Source organism: Nyctereutes procyonoides, unplaced genomic scaffold, assembly GCF_905146905.1.
Source record: "Nyctereutes procyonoides isolate TBG_1078 unplaced genomic scaffold, NYPRO_anot_genome, whole genome shotgun sequence".
Lineage (NCBI taxonomy): Eukaryota > Metazoa > Chordata > Mammalia > Carnivora > Canidae > Nyctereutes > Nyctereutes procyonoides.
In genome coordinates, this window is record NW_026575140.1 from 58,778,855 (window position 1) to 58,797,621 (window position 18,767).

The 18,767-nt window shown below is 64.8% G+C and overlaps 2 protein-coding genes across 6 annotated transcripts in view; one reads left to right on the forward strand and one right to left on the reverse strand.

Moving 5' to 3' along the window:
• The first annotated feature begins 918 nt into the window (after positions 1 to 918).
• On the forward strand, positions 919 to 5,232 carry PIMREG (PICALM interacting mitotic regulator). Of its 4 annotated transcripts, none has more exons than XM_055306866.1 (6): positions 919 to 1,197; positions 1,515 to 1,837; positions 3,311 to 3,600; positions 3,988 to 4,083; positions 4,379 to 4,423; positions 4,534 to 5,232. In XM_055306866.1, the coding sequence occupies exons 2-5, from the start codon at positions 1,550 to 1,552 to the stop codon at positions 4,407 to 4,409; spliced, it is 705 nt and encodes a 234-aa protein (XP_055162841.1). In that variant the 5' UTR covers positions 919 to 1,197; positions 1,515 to 1,549; the 3' UTR covers positions 4,410 to 4,423; positions 4,534 to 5,232. The 4 variants fall into 4 exon arrangements, with proteins under 4 accessions (XP_055162841.1, XP_055162839.1, XP_055162837.1 ...); XM_055306862.1 differs by having other exon boundaries at positions 921 to 1,197; positions 4,376 to 4,423; XM_055306863.1 differs by having other exon boundaries at positions 921 to 1,197; positions 4,376 to 4,423; positions 4,884 to 5,232.
• A 1,042-nt stretch (positions 5,233 to 6,274) lies between these two features.
• The window catches only part of PITPNM3 (PITPNM family member 3), a 60,039-nt gene continuing 47,546 nt past the window's right edge, over positions 6,275 to 18,767 (reverse strand). Inside the window, exons 12-21 of one of the 2 annotated variants that reach the window (XM_055306102.1) lie at positions 18,341 to 18,535; positions 17,832 to 17,980; positions 16,896 to 17,012; positions 15,162 to 15,278; positions 14,816 to 14,964; positions 14,459 to 14,608; positions 11,914 to 12,097; positions 10,253 to 10,381; positions 8,901 to 9,153; positions 6,275 to 8,516 (exon numbers count right to left, since the gene is read on the reverse strand). In XM_055306102.1, coding sequence (XP_055162077.1) covers positions 8,419 to 8,516; positions 8,901 to 9,153; positions 10,253 to 10,381; positions 11,914 to 12,097; positions 14,459 to 14,608; positions 14,816 to 14,964; positions 15,162 to 15,278; positions 16,896 to 17,012; positions 17,832 to 17,980; positions 18,341 to 18,535 — 1,541 coding nt within the window. In that variant the 3' untranslated portion in view covers positions 6,275 to 8,418. Of the gene's footprint in view, positions 9,154 to 10,252; positions 10,382 to 11,913; positions 12,098 to 14,458; positions 14,609 to 14,815; positions 14,965 to 15,161; positions 15,279 to 16,895; positions 17,013 to 17,831; positions 17,981 to 18,340; positions 18,536 to 18,767 lie in introns of both variants that reach the window. The other variant, XM_055306103.1, reaches the window with a different exon arrangement.

Below are 18,767 nucleotides of genomic sequence, written 5' to 3' on the forward strand. Positions count from 1 at the left end.
CCGATCTGTGCGGCCCCTGCGGCCGACCTCGACCTCGGCGGGCCACACTCGGCCTCCGCGCGGGAGAGCGGGGCCTGCGGGCACAGCAGCCTCCCTGGCGGCGGCGGCGGCTTGCGGGGTCCGGCCGTGAAACAGCAAACCCGAAAATCAAAGCGCAGCACTCAGGGTGCAGTCCTGTCTCCGGAAACGTCTGTCTCACTGACAGGCCTGAGGGTGGGGTGCCCCCCTGGGTGCTGGCCCCTCTGCGCCGGGACCCCCACCCCGCGGAGTCTTGCTCCACTGGCCTCTTCTTTAGGCCTGAGCGGTCAAGGGCACGAGGTGCCATCGCTGGTCCTTTGGTCACTGACGCCCTAAATCTGAGGAGGGGGCGCAGGGACCCGGGTCCCAGACACCGGGAATCCTACCATCCACAAACTGAAGCCCACCGGGGCCCAGCCCAGCCTGGCCTCCCTGGACTCCAGTTTCCCCGTCTACTCCTTGGCTGCCAGGAGGGTCCTCTGAAGTCATCCCCGAAGGGCTGGGTGGGGTGGGGGGCACGCGGCCCCAGCCGCGGGGAGAGGGGACTCTAAGGCCGACGGGTGGGGTCATCCAACAGGGGACAGAGAGACGAAGGGGGAAGGGGGGCGCTGGCGGAGACACCCCCCAGAGGTCAGCAGCCTGGAAGCGGGGGCTGGGGGTCTGCCCTGAGGTCGCGGGAAAGAGGGAGGGCAGGGTGCGAAGCTTGCTGGGATGCTGTTGTCTGGGGGCTGCACTGCAGGCCAGGGGTGAGGGGGTGCAGGCCAGGGGTGAGGGGCCTTCCGGGCTAGGGCTCCCTCCGCCGCGCTTTCGCGCCCCTGCCCTGTCCCGCCCTCCCGAACCTTCCAGGCTCCCGAGTGGAAGCGGTGCGTCTGGGGACCCGAGCCAGGCTCGCAGACTCCGCTCCGCGGGCGCGGCAACCCCGAGGAGACGCCCTCTCCCGGCGGAGCGCGTGACCCCCGAGCCCACCGGGCGGGGCGGCCCGGGCAAGAATGGGGCAGCCAACCAATGGGAGGCCAGCGTTCCCGGCCGCGCGCGCCGGGGCCAATCGGAGCCCGGGCTGAGGGGCCGCGGCCAATCAGCTGCGAGGACGGTCCCGGGGGCGGCTCCGCGCGGAGTTTCAAACCCGCCGGGTGGGCGCGGAGCCGGTGCGGGCGTGCGGCAGGCGCGGCGGGCCCCTGGGTCAGTGGGGTCCTTCGGCCTCGGTCCCCACGGGCCTGGCCGGGGCGGGGGGCTCGGTCAGGGCGGGCGCGCAGGTGGGTGGGGGCGTCTGGGGACTGCGAGATGCAAATGGATGGCGGGGTCCGGGCAGGGGCGCGAAAGCGCGGCGGAGGGAGCCCTAGCCCGGAAGGCCCGGCCTGCTGTCCACCCTCCGCCTCTCCCAGGAGAGTGACCCCTCTTCCAGGAAGCACCCCAGGGACCCCCGCGCCCCGCCCGAGCAGCCTGTGCGCACTGGGGCCCGGGATGCCCTGCTGACCTGCCTTTGGCCTCCTCCCCAGCATCTGGTGGGCCGAACAGACGCTGGACCAGGCCGATGGCTTCCAAGTGGCCAGGCGTGGGGGCCTCCGGGCGGCAGGACCGAGAGCAGCTGCAGGAGCCCGAGGTGGTGCTGCGCGCCCCTGGCCATCCGGACATCTCCTGCGGGGCCCTGGGCTCCCTGTGCAGACAGTTCCAGAGGAGGCTGCCCCTTCGAGCCGTCAGCCTCAACCTGGGGGCGGGGCCCTCCTGGAAACGCCTGGAACTGGAAAGCCCCGAGCCAGGGCAGCAGGGCCTCCAGGCAGCGGCTCGCTCCGCTAAGAACGCACTGGGTGCTGTGTCCCAGGTAATGTGGGTGATGTGAACTGTCCCTTCACCCAGGGCCTCGCGGGTGCCAGACGGCCGGTGCCTGCGAGGGCCTCGGAGGAGGCCACGGGGAGGTGGGGGTCGGGCTTTGTGGTTGCACCCCAGTGCTGGCTTTGCCTGGGCTCAACTAGCAGTGGTCTGAGTGAATGGAAACGCTGCCCTAGAGGACCCACCGTGCAAGGTGACCAAGCTGTGTAGTAACAGGGTAGCACACCAGGGCATGACAGGGAAGTGGGGTTTCCTGAGGGGGCCACCACGGAATCACCTGCAGTGAAATAGTGTGAGTCCACATCCAGGGAGGAAGGAGGCACAGAAGAGAAATCTGGGTGTGGCCAGAGGGCAGAGAGAGAGGAGGGGGAGGGCAGGGGTCCCCAGGAGGGGAGGGCAGGGGTTCCTGGGGAGGGGGAGGGCAGAGGTCCTGGGGAGGGGGAAGGCAGGGGTGGGTCCCCCATGAGGGAGAAGGCAGGGGTCCCAAGGCTGGAGGTGTTTAGACTCTCCCAAGAGTCAATAGGGAGGATTTCAACAGCGTTAGAATCGGGCCCAATTAGCAGGACCCGGCATTCAGCTGGTTGGTAGGGGTGCAGGGGCCTGGAGGTCTGGCCTCACAGGGGGTCCAAAGGCAGGTCTGCAGGGATTTGTGTGACACACGTGGCATGAAGATGTCACATGTAGATGTGAGGTACCCGTGGGCTCTCCAGGTGAACAGGTGTTCCTGCCCAAAAATGGGAGAAGGTGTCACCTAGAAAGGACAGACCCCAAGGAGAGAATGGAGGGAGTATCCCCTTGGGGTCTGATTGGGGATTGGAAATCGCGGGCGAGAACCTGCGGACAGACCCTCTGCTGGGAGGTCTCTGAGCCAAGCCCCAGTGCTCATCCCTCCCTGGGAAGATGGTTTTCCTCCTGGGGCCTGGGGCCATGGAATGAGAGAGTCTGACATGGCCATGCCACTCACCACATGCAACTCAGGTCTCGTTCTAACCCCTGGACACCGGCCTCCAGGGCAGACGCTCTGGGCCAGAAGAGCCTCACAGCCCCCCAGGTGGGTATGGGAGACCCAAGAGCTGGGGCTTGCTCCCCGGGGCAGTGAGGGGCCCCAGGGGGGTTCCCAGCCCCTTGGGAAAAACCTGCACCTGCAGGGATGGTGAATGCACATGTGAGGGCGGAGGCAGGTCTTGGAGGCCAGGCCAGGCGTGTGGGCCTGCTATGCGTGCCACAGTCGTCAATGGGTTGTCACGGGTTGTCACAGGTCCCGGAAGAGGATTTGGACGTGGCCAAGGCTTTCGTTCCCTGGGTGGCTCCGAGCAGGCTCCTACAGCGGCCTGTTTCCCGTGGACTCATCCACACCCGTCCTCACCACCCCCAGGCTTGGAGCTGTGGGTGTCTGCAGCCCAGATACTCTGGGGTAGCTCACCCCTGTTTTGTCTCTGCTCACCTTTCCCTGCATCTGTCACAGAGGATCCAGGAGTCCTGCCAAAGCGGCACCAGGTGGCTGGTGGAGACCCATGTGAAGGCCAGGAGGCGGAGAGGGCCACAGAAGGGCAGCAGCCCCCCAGCGCACAGCCTGAGCCAGAAGGGCAGCCGGCTGCCTAGCACTGTCCCCGCCTACTTGAGCCTGGGCCCCTGGGAGGACTGCCACCGGCCCTCTGCCCACAGGGGCCCACGCGCCTACCCAGGACGGCGGTTCAGGAGGGACGCTGCCCTCCGGAGCCCCTACTCATCGACAGAGCCCCTGTGCTCCCCCAGGTAGGAGGACAGTGTTCTGCCGCGGCTAGTGGGGGTGCCCAGGCAGCAGGGGGTGTCCCCAGGGCCTTAGTTCCCTGTGTGTCAAAAACGTGCGCTGGGCTCTGACGGGGCCACCCTTAGCCCAAAAGCACGTTCTGAAGCCACCTGGGGGCTGAGGCTCCTATTCCAAGGGGGCAGCAGGGCTCCCCACCCCCCCCACCCCCCGCAAGGTCACCTGCCCTTCACCTTATGGGCTCAAACCCTCTGTTTCCAGGTGCTCCAGAGCGTGGGCAGGTCGCTTCCTGGGGGGAGGGGGTGGGGTTGGCAAACTTTCCCAGGGTATCTCCCCACTCTGTGCCACCAAGGGGCCTGGGCTCCAGTCTTCGGGGTGGCTTTTCCTCCTTCCAGCGAGTCTGACAGTGACCTAGAGCCCGTGGGAGCAGGACTTCAGCACCTCCGGATGCTGTCCCAAGAGCTGGACGAGGCCATTGTGGCTGCAGAGGGGTGAGCTGGCATTTTCAGGCAGGCCTCTGACCCCTGTTCTGTGACCCCTGGCCGTGTGACCTCAGCCCGACCCCTCGCTGAGCCTCACCCACTCCTCTGAGACCTCCGGGGATCAGATCAAAAGTTTCATTGTGCGTGGCTGTCCGGGTGCAGTGGACGCTGCCCATTCAGACAGTGGGCACCACGGGCCCCCAGGCAGCCAGCTGGCTCTGAGAACGTGGTGGGAGGCTCCCTCCTGCTCTATAGCGCCAAAGGCACCTGACCTGTACCCCCTCCCCCTCCCCGTCTCTAGCAGTGACATGACCGTGTCTCTCATCCGTGACTGAAGACGTGCCTTCAGGTAACTCCCTCCTCCCAGGCATCTTTCCTGGTTCCTCCCCCTCCCCCCCCACGCACAAACACCTGCACAGACACTTGCACAAACAGGATCTTTTTCGGAAAACCCTGCAGAGCTGATGGGCCCTGCAGAGCAGGAAGTGTGCAAGACTCCCTGCCTGCCTGGAGCCAGAGCCGCTGACCTCGCCGACCGTGTCCCCAGCCCGGCCCAGCAGGCCCCCGAGGAGCAGGAGCCACCTTCCAACTCCCCGTTCCCAGGGTGGCAGGCGGGGCTTGGGGGGAGACAATGGTGCCCCCGCCTCCCCTATCTGGAGCACAGCGGCAGGCACACAGGGAGCTCTGGATGGCATGGAGCCGGCCACAGTCGGCCACCATGCCCTCGTACCAGGATCTGTGTGTCCCCACGCGCTCCCAGGGAGGGCCCGGGGGGTGTGGGCTGCTCAGGGGCTCTGTTCCTGCCCCAGCCACGCCTGGACCTGCTCGTGGCCTCCCGTGACCTGCTCGTACCACCTGTGACCTGCCCATGACCACACGTGACCACTCATGACCTGCCGGTGACTGCCCGCCAGCCCAAGTCACATGGAGGGAGATGCGCGGGTGCTCGGTCACACTCCTCCCATGAGGCTCGGAAATGCATCATCCCTCAGGGCACTGGTGGGTGCGGGGAGGGGCAGGCCTGCTCTCAGCCATCTCTGCCCTCGGTAAATTATTTAAGACATCTGCTTTGTCATTTTATTACAAACACCCTGGTGTGTGACTTCTTCCCCGGATAACGCTGCTCTTTTGTAATAAAGACTCAGCTTCTGCATGTGACACCTGCTCTGTCCGTCCCTCCTCACTCACCCCCACACGCAGGGCTCCATCCACGCGGCCGGGCCCCTGGCTCAGGGTGGGGACCCCCTTGCAACGATGATGACAGGTTTCTCCACGTGGCTTAGAACCAAGCACGTGCCCTTTAAAGGCAAAGAAGGTTTTTATTTCAGTGACAACATTCGAGAGTAAAAACCAGCTCACGTCAAAAACAAGACCGGGTGTAAAAATCTCCGAATGCCATTAATGCCGTGTGTGCATCTTGTTAGAAATCTGGTATTTTACAATTTCTTTTTCTAACGGATGTTTGTACAAGGCAGCCATGAGGAAGAGGAGAAACCGTCTTGGAGCACAGGACCGTCCACCACGGGTAACACTGAGTCACACGGAGGAACCATCGGACAACGGATGAGACCAGACAGGCTGCCACCATGGAGCGAACAGAGAAGCACAGTGGGGTTCTGGGGGGAGGGGCAGCCCCCCCACAGTGAGCCACCTCCCATCCTGCCCCTCCCTGACGTCACCCACCACCCGTCCACTGCAGCGAGGGGGGGGGTCAGCCTCTGTTTCCTCCTGGCCATCCCAAGGCCTGCACTTACCCTAGCTGTGATTTTTAAGGAAAATCCCCCCCACCCCCCCCACCCCACGCCAAGCCCAGAGGTCAGGGGAAGGGGGAAGGGTTGTGTCTTTTGGCTGAGCCAGAGAAAACAGGTTTGCAGAGCACTTGGCACCCAAACCCCCGGGAATGGGCGAGGACATTGGTTATTTAAGGCGGGGTCAGGCCGCGGGGCTCCTCCGCTGTCAGGGTGCCCCCTCCAGGCCCGGTGGCACCTGGGCTGGGTGGGGAGTGTCCGTGCTGAACCCGCACCACCTGCTTTCTCTGAAAAATTCGTGCCACGTTTTGCCTGGAGGACACATGGGGGGGTGGGTTGTACTCGATGTCTGGGCTCCAAGGTCATAAGGATAGAGCTTGAGGGCCACGAGTTGCAGCTCGCCCTTTCAGAGAGCCAACCCCCCCCCCCCCCCCCCCCCCGCCGCCGCCACCTCTGGAGCTGCCCCGCGCCCAGGCATCCCCACACACGGAGAGAGTCTACTTTCCTAAATGTGTTTTGTGGAGCCGAAGGGAGTGCAAATCCTCAGAGGAGGCACCCTGACCACCCCCACTCCGGGGTGCGTGCAGAGGAGGCAGCAGGCAGACCCTCCCACAGGAACAGCCCCCCGCCCCCCCGCCCCAGGGAAGAACAAACATGCCACGTGGGAACAAGGAGCTTTGGTCAGGCAGGAAGACGGGTTCCAGGGCCCGGGAGCCAGCAGACGGGAACAGGACATGGCCACACCGGGTCACGGGGCAGGGCAGGGAACAGCAGCAGCACCCCCCCCCCCCTTTGTTTCTCTCCTACGGAAGTAGACGATGAAAGTGAACAAACCACTGGTGCAGGGAGTGCGCATGGGTCGCGGAGTTGCCGTGGGAGCAGCCATGCTGGCACCCCCATGGGGTTGCTGGTGGCCCCTGGGTACCACGTCCCTCCAGCAGCCAGGCAGGCGTGAGTCCTGCAAGCAGGGAACTCCAGGAAGGACAGGGGCAGCCACCCCAGCGCTAGACCGCAGGCCATGGGACCCAGACAGACGGAACCGGCTCGTGGGCTGCAGCCTCCCTGGGGGGCCTGGCATTCTCCGTCCTCCCTCCCAGCCTGGGGTCGCGGGGCAGAGGAAGCCTAACTCAGGAAGAAGCAACATCTCCTGAGGACTTTACCACCCAGGCCAACATCGGCAGCTTCACCCAGGGACGGGGTGCAGCGTCAGGATCAGGGCAAGGACCGCCCACACTCCACCCAGGGCGGACGTGGGAACAGGTGGGAAGGGTGAGGGTAGAAGTGGCTGCACCCAGGGAGCGGGCGCCTCGAGAGCCCCCGGGGTGGCTGTGGAAGGGACAGCCACGCACCCAGCTGCCAGGCGCAGGGCCACAGATGAAGCTGCTCAGGCTCAGGCGGCGACGGCCTAGAGAAGACGTGTGGTGTGGTAGTGGGGCGGTGGTGGGAGCTGGACCCTTTCGGCCCGCAGGGCGCCCACCTGCCAGGCAATTCACAGGGTGTTCCGGCTGCTCCCACCAGCAGCCGCCGCCGTTGGGGAGCACACAGGCCACTCGGGAGCTGCAAGAGGTAGACACTGGGCGGAAGCGACACGGGGCCCACAGGGATGCCGGCTGTGGTTGCGGACGGGTGTCTGGGCTCTGGGGCAGCCCCACCGGACGGACGACAGACATAGGCCTGGAGGAGGAGGCGCTGCGCCCGCTCGGGGATGGCCCGAGGGGCCCAGAGCAGGGGCTGCTGGGCACACAGGGCCTCTGCAGCAGGACAGCATGGGCAGGCTCTGAGCCCCCCTGCAACCCCGGGAGCCAGGCCCTGCCAACACAGGGGCCTCGCCAGGGCGAGTGTAGGGCACCACACCAAGCCGAGGGGCAGCGGGATGGAAGGGAGTACAACAGTTTGAGCCAAAATCACATGAAGGCCCCAGCGTGCTGGCATCTCTGTGGCCCCAGGAACCAACAGGGGGATGCCAGTGTGAGCAGAGCTGGGGAGGCTGAGCCTGGTCGCAGCCCTCTGGGGCCCTGTCCCCTTTCCGGGGACATGTGGTGGGGGCATCAGTGCAAGTACACGGGCTGTCCGCCTCCCTCCCCCTGAGTCCCCAGGGCCCCTCTTGCAGGCTGCGTGCAAGGTTGTGCACTGACTGAGGGCCTCCGAGGCCGCAAACACTCGGGGAACTCAGCTGCAAGGTCGCCTGGAGTCACAAACCCATACCAGCCTCAGTGGGGGGACCTGTCCAGTTCTGAACAGGAGGCAGGGCCCAGGGAGGGCCAGGGTGGGCTCCCAGCTGGGCCGGACCCCAGGGCTGCAGCTTCACGGGGAAGATGCCAGGCAGGGACCACCCCCATCCCCGGCCCTAGGAAGAGGAACCACTGTCCTCATCCTCACAGGCCGCTGCGGAAAAATGGTGACAACACCAAGGATGACATGGGGGCAATGGACAGCTGCAGGAGGACAGACCCTCAGCACCAGACCCCACCCCCCCAGCCTTGGATGGACACCGCAAATGCAGGAGGACCCTGGGGATATCCTCTCATGCCCACAAAGTGGCCCCTCGGCCACGGGAAATTGGGGTCCAGGATGAGGAGCACCCCTCGTCCTTCCCTCAGCCCACCAGGAGGCTGCACCTGCCAGCAGCCGATGGCCCCTGGTCTGGGGGCTTTTCCCTCCAGGGCCCACCTGGCGCCTCCGAAGCCTCGGGACCTGCAGGATGGTCGACTTGGTCAAGCCCTTCTGCCACGGGCAGCCCAGCCCCCAGGGTCACACACACACCGGTCCTGACAGGGGCTTGTGGCCACGGGCGCCGCACAGGGAGGCAGCCGCGGCTGTGCACAGACCCTGGGGTCCCGCCCCTACCCCTCAGCCGGGGGAGCCCCGCGCCCCACACGCGGCAGGGTTGCTCCCCGCCTCGGGTGGACACTTCTGGACAGACACGGGAGGGAAAAAGCAGGAAAAGGCCTGTCTCAGGGAACAGCTGCCCCTCCCGGCCCGCAGGCAGCTGGTAGGGCACCCCCCTGCTCCACGCGCAGCCCTGCCTTCAGGGCACCGACTGGAACTTGGGGGGCCCGCGTGCCCAGCTGAGCGCACCCAGGGGCCGCTCGTGGTCCTTGTCAGACTCCGGCTGGCTCTGCGCCCGCTCGGGCTTGGGGTTGGCGGGCGGGTCTGGCTGCTGCACGGACATGGTCCTGCGCAGGTGGTTGCGCTTCCGCAGGAACTCTGGCTGAGCATGGAGGCCGAAGCTGCCCTTGCGCAGGACCATGCGCGGGTTGTTCTTCTTGGGGCGTGCGCGGTGGCCGGCCTCCAGCACCGCCAGGTGCGCGGCATAGCCCTCGCTCAGGAACTGTGGAGGGGACAGGCGTCAGGCCGGCTGCCCCCCATGCCCTGACCCTGCATGCCCTAAGCGGGGCCCTCTGGCTCTGCCCTGGAGCCCCGGGGAGACGGGGAGCTCACTACCTCTTGCACTTCCCTGCCCGGCTTTGAACATCTGAGCACTTGCGATTGGACCTGTGGGGCGAGCCCCCCATGCTGCCCACTTGCCACCAAAACCGCAAACGCCAAGATTGGCCATTGCCCGGCCCCTGCCCCACAGAACTGCATCAATCCTGCCCCCATGCTGCCCTCCCACTGCGACCTCAGACCCCTGCTCCTCAGAGAGTGGGCAGGGGGCCAGCACAGCAGAACCTGGACCCCAGTAGGGAAACTCTGCTCCCACCCGGGGGCACCTCTCCTGACCTGGCCCCCACCCGGGGGTCTCCATCCCTGACCTGGTTCCCACCAGGTATTAGGGATCACCTCCATCCCTAATACGGCTCCTACCCCAGGGCACCTCCATCCCTGACCTGGCCCCCCACCCAGGAGTCTCCTCCACCCCCAACCCGGCCCTCACCCAGGGGTCTCTTCCACCCCTGACCTGGCTCCCACCCGGGGTCTCCTCCACCCCTGACCCGGCTCCCACCTGGGGTCTCCTCCATCCCTGACCCAGCCTCCACCTGGGGTCACCACCATCCCTGACCCGGCCCCCACCCCAGGGCACCTCCATCCCTGACTCGGCCCCCACCCAGGGGTCTCTTCCATCCCCGACCCGGTTCCCACTTGGAGTCTCCTCCATCCCCGACCTGGCTCCCACCCCGGAGCCACCCCATCCCCGACCTGGCGCCCACCCCAGGGCACCTCCATCCCTGAACCAGGTCCCATCCCAGGGCCTTCATCAATGACCTGCACCTGCTCTAAGTCCCTGTCCTTCCTTAGGCCTCTGTCTGCCAACATCTCCCTCCACTCACTGGACCCAGTGACGTGACCTCTGAGTCCAGCAGGGTCTCCCCTGTGCCCAGCACAGGGCCTGGGCCAGGGCAAGACACCAGCCCTTGAGGAGTGACAGAAGGAAAACAAAAGAACACACCATGGATGCCCCCCAACTTCCCCAGCCCACTGCCACCCACCTGGCACTGGGTTTGGTACTTCTTGGAGGGCCGGCCCACGATGAAGATCTGGGAGGGCGGCAGCCCCAGCACGCTGTACACAGAGATGTCCTTCGTGGAGCCGTAAGCCGCGCTGATTTTGATGAAGCACTGGAATGCAGAGGGCTCATGGAGGATGGTCCAGCGCCCCCCGCCATGCAAGCCCTGGGCCCCACCCCACCCCGCACCCCAGGCCAGTGCCACCGTGGCATCTGCTGACCCTGGGCCAGGACTGGATGCCAGTTCCGTGTGGCCCCCTGCCCCCCTGCAGTCCATGCCACCCCAGGTAGGGGGTGGTCCACACAGCTGCCCACGTGCCTCCCCACCCAGCCACTCCGACACCCACCCACCTGACATGCACACCCTGCAATGGCCCATGGCAGCCCCACCAGCGCTGGGAGGACCTCTTGCACCCAGGGGTGACCCATCAACACCCTCGGCCTCCACCCCGACTTCCTGAAGGACGGTGGCCTCCGGACCAAACCCGGGGCTGCCCCTCTGGGATCTGAACAACTGCATCTCCCACACCCTGACACAGCCATGCCCTTCCCTCACCCGTCCCTCCTGGGCAGGAGCCCCCATTCCCCCTGCCCATCCCCACGGCCTCCAGCTGAATCCCACTGGGCCTTGCCCTTGCTGGGCCTCCCTGCCTCCCCCCACACCCACCGTGGGGACTGGTCTCAAACCCTAAGTAGTCACTTCTGCTGCCCTGCCCAGCTCCACACTCCCCTGTGGCTCCCAACTGCCCTCAACGGAGTTTACGGTCAGTTTATGGTCAGCCTGGTTTTCAGGGTTTTCAAGGCCTCTCGACTTTCAGAGTCCTGAAGACCCCCAGGCCTCTGCTCCCCCTTGACCTGGGTCTGCGACCCTGTACACGCAGGCCTCCGGGATGCCCGCAGCTCTGGGCACATCCCTGTCCTTTCTCTACCTCGGTGCCTTTGCACACACAAGTTTTTTGTCCACCTGGCACACTCACACTTGTGCTTCGGGACTCAGCTCCAAAGGCACCTCCTCCTAGGAGCCCTCCATGCCCTCTCTGGGGAAAGCCCCATCTGTCCTCTGGAGTGGGTTGAGCAGATGTGAGGACGGCAGGCTCCAAACTCGCTCCCGCACCTGCCGAGCAGCTCTGGGGCAGCTTACACCCACCGTCGCTGCTGCAGAAGCCAAAGGGCACGGCTGGGCTCCCACATAGCTGCACCTGCAGGCCCCACATCTGCATTTCCCGCGATTTCCACATCATGAAACATGACCCTCCTTGCATCTTCCCCAACCACCTAAAGCCATGAGGACTGTTCCTTGGCCCCGGGGTGGGAGGACACCAGACAGGGGGCTGCGTCCTACCCTGGGCCCTCATGGGCGACCCCTGCTCCACATTGGGAGACCCACCCAGGGTCAGCGCTCCAGGAGAACAGCAGGTACTGAACAGAGCGGAGGGGCCACTTGGGCGTCCTTGGGGTGAATCACGAGACCCCAGGGGGAGGAGATGGAGGAGGAAGGTATGAGTGCAAGGTCGCTGGAGTCCTGGAGCCTCCGTGCTCCTCCCATCCCTGCTGTCCCCACCATCCCCGCGGGGTGTGGGGCTCCCAGTGAGATGCCCCCGCGTGCAGGGGTGTGGGGGCCCTGTGCCTGCGGCAGGCACTCACCTCCTGCACCAGGTTCCGCAGGAAGATGGCCTTCTGCCGCAGCGGGTCGTGCACCAGCCCGTCCGAGAAGAAGATCATGCCCTGTGGGAAGTTGTGCTGCGACAGCCACGACATCACCCGCTGCTTCTGCATGTCTGGCCGCCCCGTGATGTACAGGATCAGGTAGCCCAGGTCCTGCCAGTGCCTATGGGCACATGGGCCACGTGGACGCCATGGTGGGGTCGCCCAGGCCACAACAGCCATCCTCCCTGCAGTCCCCACCCTGCGGCCCCCACCCCCCACCTGGCAGCCCCCTTCCCCTGCCCTGCAGCCCTCCTGAGGAGCCCCAGGAAGAACCAGCTGGAAGGACTCCAAAGCCACACTCGGAGCCCCTGGAGTCCTGGCCATGTCCCCAGATGTCCCACAGGCAGCACCCACTGTCCCCTCTGCCCATCCCCTCCCCGGGGCCTCCCGGGGCCCTCTGGTTTCCTAGCCTAAGAGAAGCCCCGAGTCCTGCTTCCTGCTCCAGCCCTGAACACCTCTCCCACCAGCAGGATCTGACCCCAACCCCACCTAGGGCGCTCACAGCACCCCGACTCCACTCCACCTGGGTGACCCCCCCAGGACCCATCTGTATGGAGGGGGCAGAGATGGCTGCAGAGCACTCTCCCCAGGCCTCCGGGACAAACCCCAGACATGCCGGGCAGGGCAGTGGGCTGCACGGTGGGCACTGTTGCCACGGTGGCCTCTAAACCCCAGAGTGAACCCTACTGCTCTGCCACCTGAAGCCATCTCGGCCCCCTGTGTCCTGAGGTCTCACAGCCTCTGTGCCCCTGTACCCCGAGGCCAGCCATGCTCTGCCCTGGGACATCTGTCCCCCAGCCACTGAGTGGCCCCCAAGCCCTGTATCCACAGCTGCCAAGCCCCCACCACGGCCTGCATGCCTTCCTCTCTCATTTCCATCCCCCTGGCCTACAGGGCCCCCTCCTCCAGGAAGCTTTCCAGCTTCCCAAGTAGAATCAGCGCTCTCTCTCCTCTCTGCGCTGTCACAGCACATGCTTCCCAGAGACCAGGGGTTTCCAAATCTAGAAGGTGACCCATGAGATTCAAGGAGACTTTGTAATAAAGCACAGGCCAAGGTGTCACCCCTGGGGACTCTGGGGAGCTCTGAGCTGGGTCCCAGGAGTCTGCTTCTGATGAGTAGCAAGGTTTACAGAGCATCGGCAGGGCCCAGCAAACACAGGACAGGGGACCACAGCCTCCCCTGCCTGGCTATGGGGGCACTGACTCACCGAAGGGGGGGGCACAGACACCGTAGGAGGAATGAACGCCCCCCGGGGGAGCTGGACACCGTCTAGGGCCTGTTCCTGCAGGACCGGGGCATCTAGGGGTCCACTGGCCCTGGGGGCCCCACACAGGCTGCTGTGCCCTCCCCACAGTGACCCCTGCTCCTGCTCCATCCTGCTCTCAGATGTGTGGACTCCCGGACATGACAGTTTCTCCTGCCTGTGACTTGTTTTCCTCACAGTTTCTCCCTCTAGGAGATCTGTCTGCCTCGATGCCCAGCAGGAGCATAGAAGGAGCAGGGAGGAGGGTGGGGTGGAGTCAGGAAGGGAGGAGGGAGGTGGGAGGCAGGGAAGGAGGCAGGGAGGGAGAGAGGCAGGGGTGAGGGCAGGGGTGGAGGCAGGGGTGGAGGCAGGGAGGGAAGACTACAGTACCTCTCTTGCTTTTCTTTTTTTTTTTTTCCTCTCTTGCTTTTCTATGGGCAAGACCTTCCCACATCTTTGTCCAAACACATCCCTGCCCTGCCCCAATCTGGCCCCAGAGTCCAGCTGCCCTGACACTGTCCCTGTCACCTCTGTGTCATCCTTCCCATCCCCCGACCCCTGCATCCTTCCTGTCCCCGTCACCCCTGCGTCGTCCTTCCCACCCCTGTCACCCGTGTCCGCCTTCTGTGCTACCAAGTTCAGTCCTGTATTTTCTTCTCACTTCTCTCTGTTCGCTCATCTTTGTGCAGTGGCGCGGACAGAAAACATCCATCCGTCTGGCCGGCAGAGGCTGTCTCTGGCGCCACCTCTCTCAGGAAGCCTGGTCTACTTTCCCCCACTGGCTATGGCAGCCCCAATCCCCCTAAACTCAGCGCTGTGCGTCAGGTGGTCTCAAAACGTGCCCCGCCCCCTGAGCCACGTGTCCCACGTCCAGACCTTCCCGGGAATCCAGGCGGGTCCTGCCACTGCCTACAACCCACAGAGTGCAGCGCCTAGGCTGGGTGGGAGGAAGGCTCCAGCCTCCATGTGGGGGCCGGGGGATGAGCCCAGCCTGGGAGCAAGAGCCCACGTGAGTATGGGCACCACGGGGCTGTGAGTAACGGGATGGTGAAAACATCCCGGCCCAGCCCCGTTCACCCACAGAGCCACGAGGCGCAGGACAGTCCATCATTGTGTCCCTAGAGACCTAGGGAGGTCCTGCAGTTACCAGAAGATGTGTGGCCGCTCCTCCCACCCCGGGGACCACTGGCTCCCACCCCGAGATGTGGACATGACTCAGGCACAGAAGGAGCACTCACCGTACCACATCTACCGCCCCTGGCCGGACCTTGGGGTCACTTCCCATGATAGACACGCTGGCAGCAAAAGACCCGTCAATGCTGAACACCACACACTCCATGCCTCTGGGCAGCACCGTGAGGGAGCTCATTGCAAAGGTCTGGTCACCCCTGAAAGGCACCTGCCTGTGGTCAGCCATGCGCCCAAGGGAGGCCAGAGGTCAGCCTGCAGCTGGGTTCAGAGCTTGCAAAGCCAGGGGCAGCGGGAACATCGGGGTATAGGGGAGCAGCCCAGCCATCATCCCCTCTCTGCACAGACAGGTTGGGCCCCAGGAAGACACCCCGCAGACTCCACATCGGGCCAGCCTGGCGTCTCACCTGACCACCATCTTCACCGGGTAGACGCCAACACCCAGGCGCCGGGGCCGCGGCACACTGTACGTGATCCGGCCGCTGCTGTTGGTGATCTCCGTGTCCAGGTGTACCCAGCGGCCCGAGGACGGTTCCGCCATCACCAGGATGTCCACCTGCACAAGTGAGGGGGCGGGAATGAGGGCTGCGGGCATGGCTGGGGGGCCATGTTGCAAGCTCCCCCCCGCATGCCGCCGCTCAGACCCACCGAGGTGGCTCAGACCCACCCTGCCCTCAGCTCCCCGAATCCGTGTCATGTGGTGCATGAGGCACCTGCTGCAGGGGCAGCCAGCAGGACAGCCCGGGCCAGTACCTTCTCTCCAGTCAGAGCCACCATGTCGAGGGGCCCATACATGAAGCGCCCCACCAGGACCTGGGGGCCATCCTCGGCCGCTATCACGTCATTGGCCCGGTGGTTCGCAGTCACATTCTAAAAGGACAGACAGCAGCTCAGCTTTGCTGGGGGCTCGAGCTGGCCTCTTCCTGAAGGTCCTTCAGGCGGCTGGGGGGACACGTCCCGCCACAACATGCCTTTCTGGGAGATCTAAGCCACAGTCCCATGGAGGCCAGGAGGGGAACAGACCCCAGGAGGGGACCCCAACTCTGTCTCCAAGGCCCCCAGGTTCCTGCACACAGAGGAGCGGGCTCATGCAGCTAAATGCACAGAAAGACGCCTGCACTGCCAGGCGCTGGGCTACACGGAGCCTCCCCGCCAGGATACCCCCAGCCACGCACCCGGGCGGCCAGAATGAGGGGTCAGAGCCCGGGACCCCCAACACACCCCTCCTAACCGCCTGCCCAGCTTGGGGGAGGCCGCCTTGGAAGAGCTCCCGGCCCCTCAGGTAAGACAGAGCCCCGCCCCAGGCCCACCCCTGCCTCCCTGGGTCTGTAACCCTGAGATCGAGAGCAAGAGCAAGGACTCGCACAAAGCTCTGCAGCGTCTTCACAGCAGACAACGCGGGGAAACCGCATGAATGCCTGGCAGCTGACGAGCGAGTCAACGGGTGGGTCCCTGCAGGACCACCACTCAGCCACCAGGAGGGAAGTACTGCCACCTGCTCCGCTGGGTGGGAACAGATGGCCGTGGGAGGAGCCCCACGCTAGGTGACTCGCACCCGCGGCGCCCTGGGCAGGCGAATCCACAGACAGCCTCACTAGGGGAGGGGGGTGCCGGGGAGGTGGGGAGCCCCGGGTCCCCTCCTGCGGTGGTGACAAACTTCTGAACAGACTACAGTGCTGTTTGCACACGTCCGTGACCCCACGAAACCCACTGTGTTGTGCACTTTGACGCAGGGTGTAAAACGTGGTTATAGCTCAGGAAGTACCTTTACAAAGGGTGCCTGGGGGGCTCAGGGCATGACCCCGGGGTCCTGGGATCGAGTCCCACATGGGGCTCCCCTGCAGGGAGCCTGCTTCTCCCTCTGTCTGTGTCTCTGCCTCTCTCTCAGTGTCTCTCATGAATAAATAAATACAATCTTAAAAAAAAAAAACATGTTTACAAAAACAGAATTGATTCACAGAGCGCTAATCATCTTTTACCCTTTGGGACTAGGGCAGAAGGGAGCCACCAGGGCAGGGGCTGTGTCCCTGAGCCCCTACATGCTCCCAACTCAGCAGAGGACACAGCAGCCACATCCACACTTGATGATGGTTGGCTGAGCAAATAAATGAATTTATGCCTACCAAACTCCTATTCATACCACAATACCTAATGGAGGGGACCCCCGTTCAGGGAAGCCGAGCACAGCCTGCCTGAGAGGCCTTTCTCCATCTGCTTCCTCATCGGTGCCTCCCTCTGTGGCAGCCAGTACCACACCAGGCCGTGCTCAGTGGCGGATGAGATGGCAAGCCCCGTGGGCATGGCTGAGTTTCTGACTCATGTCCTCATCTATGGAGGCTGGACATCCAGCAACTCTCCCCCGCAGGCATCTCCCTGCCAGCCCCAGCACTCTGAATCGTGCCCCAGCCAGCACCTGCTCCTGTCTATGCACCCCCCGACCCCCAGGCAGCCCCATGCCCCCCGAGTGCTGCTCCAGTGAGCACCTACCCGCAGCTTGACCTGGGTCCTCTTACGGAGCCACTTCTCACGGGGGTTGGCAGGGCTCAGCGCTGCAGCATCCAGGCCCGCGCTCTCCTTGACGGCCACACTCTCGTAGCGCATCACCTGGGCAACAGGAGTGCTCTGGTCAGTCTGGCCTTGGGACAGGTGGGGTCAGCATCGGGCTGTGCTACAGGATGCACCACAGGCAGAGGACAGCTGCCCACACACGGCACTCAGGGGCCCTGCCTGTCAACAGGGTGCGTGCCACCCATATCTGCCCCAAGCTCCAGACTCCACTTACCTCCTTCCGGCCCACGGCAGGCAGCCCACCCTTCCCACATCCAGACCACAGCCCAGCCTGGCCCTGCTCCTCCCCAAACCTAGAAGCTCCCCCTGCAGGGGTGCAGGTGGACAGCAGGACCCACTGGCCTCCTCTGTCATAGCCGGCGGCCCCCCAGAGCACCAGCACCCCGCCACCACCTCGAGGTCAGCCTCTCCACGGGTCTCCTGGTCCACCCAGCAGCAGACACGGGATTTCCTTCTATTATACAGTCAGCTGACAGCTGTCCCTCGCTCTAGGCCAGCACGCTGCCCACGGGACACCAAACAGGGTCGGTCCCTTGCCTTTAGCTCCCAAGGCTGCACGGAATCCACCCTCCGCCCGCCACCTCCTTCTTTGTGCCCTCCCCAGGTTCCTGCCTCTCTGAGGATACACAGGCCCCCAGGAAACAGGCACTTCTCTATCGTCTCCAGGAGGATGGGTACATCCCCCTCCATCCGCTAGAAGTGGCGCACCGCCAACCAGAAGCCAGTGCACTTCATGAGACCTGCCACCTGGCCTGGTGACCCCCGATCTGGCTGACCAGCCCAGGGTCCAGTGTGGCCTGCAAGGGGGCCCTGTCTCCCACACGCAAGGATGGGCCCCTGGGAGGGGCACGGTACCTGTCTTAGGATGAAGGCCACCACGTCTGTGGACTCCCAGTAGCTGGCGTGGAAGAGGTGGGGCAGGGCCACAGTGGGGAAGGCCGTGAGGACGTCGGGGCAGTACAGGGCATAGTCGATGCGCTTGGCACCCCACCACCTGGCTGTGACTGTGGGCCCAGTGCAAGGTGAGGATAGTGTGGCCTGCCTGGGCCACAGCCCTCGGGGTGGCTTGGGGCCCCATCCCACAGACCGCACGGTCAATGTGTCACTCTGGGCCCCAGGAGCGAGGGCCAGCCCCACAGAGATGCCCAGTCCCACCCTGGGGTTGCAGGGACTCCCCATGGGAAGAAGGAACCGTGGGGTTAGGGCTCGGACTAGGGTCAGGATCAGTCTAGGCTGGGCAAGGTCATGGCTCGGCCTGTGGCCAGAGGTCAGGGCTCTTTATCTGTCCCAGCTGCCCTTAGCAGCCACCCAGGGGAAGGTCCCTCTCCCTCCGACCCGGCAGAGCCCCAAGGACCCTCACTCACTGTGGGAGGTGCCCACCAGGGCCAGGCTGTCCGAGGACCCTGAGCTCTCGCTATGGGAGCTGTCCTGGCTCACCCTGCGGCCCGGGCGCTGGGGCCTCAGAACTGGGGGAGACGAGGCGGGGGCGTCGGGAAGCGGTGGGCTGTCCTGTGAGCTGCACCCCAGGAACAGGGAGCCGTGGGCGTGCAGGGCATCGGCTGTGGGGGGAGGGGCGTCACAGTCAGGGTGGGGCCAAGCATCCCACAGCTGCCCCGACTGCCCAGCCCCAGCTCCCGGGGCAGCCAGCGCCTCCCACCCTCTGGGACTCCAATGAGGGCATCTCTGGGACACAGCCCCAGAAACACGAGTCACAGGATGACCCAGAACCACGTGCCCTCATACCCAGCTCCTCCCTGAGCCTCGGGGACCGCAGCCGAGCCTGCATGTGAA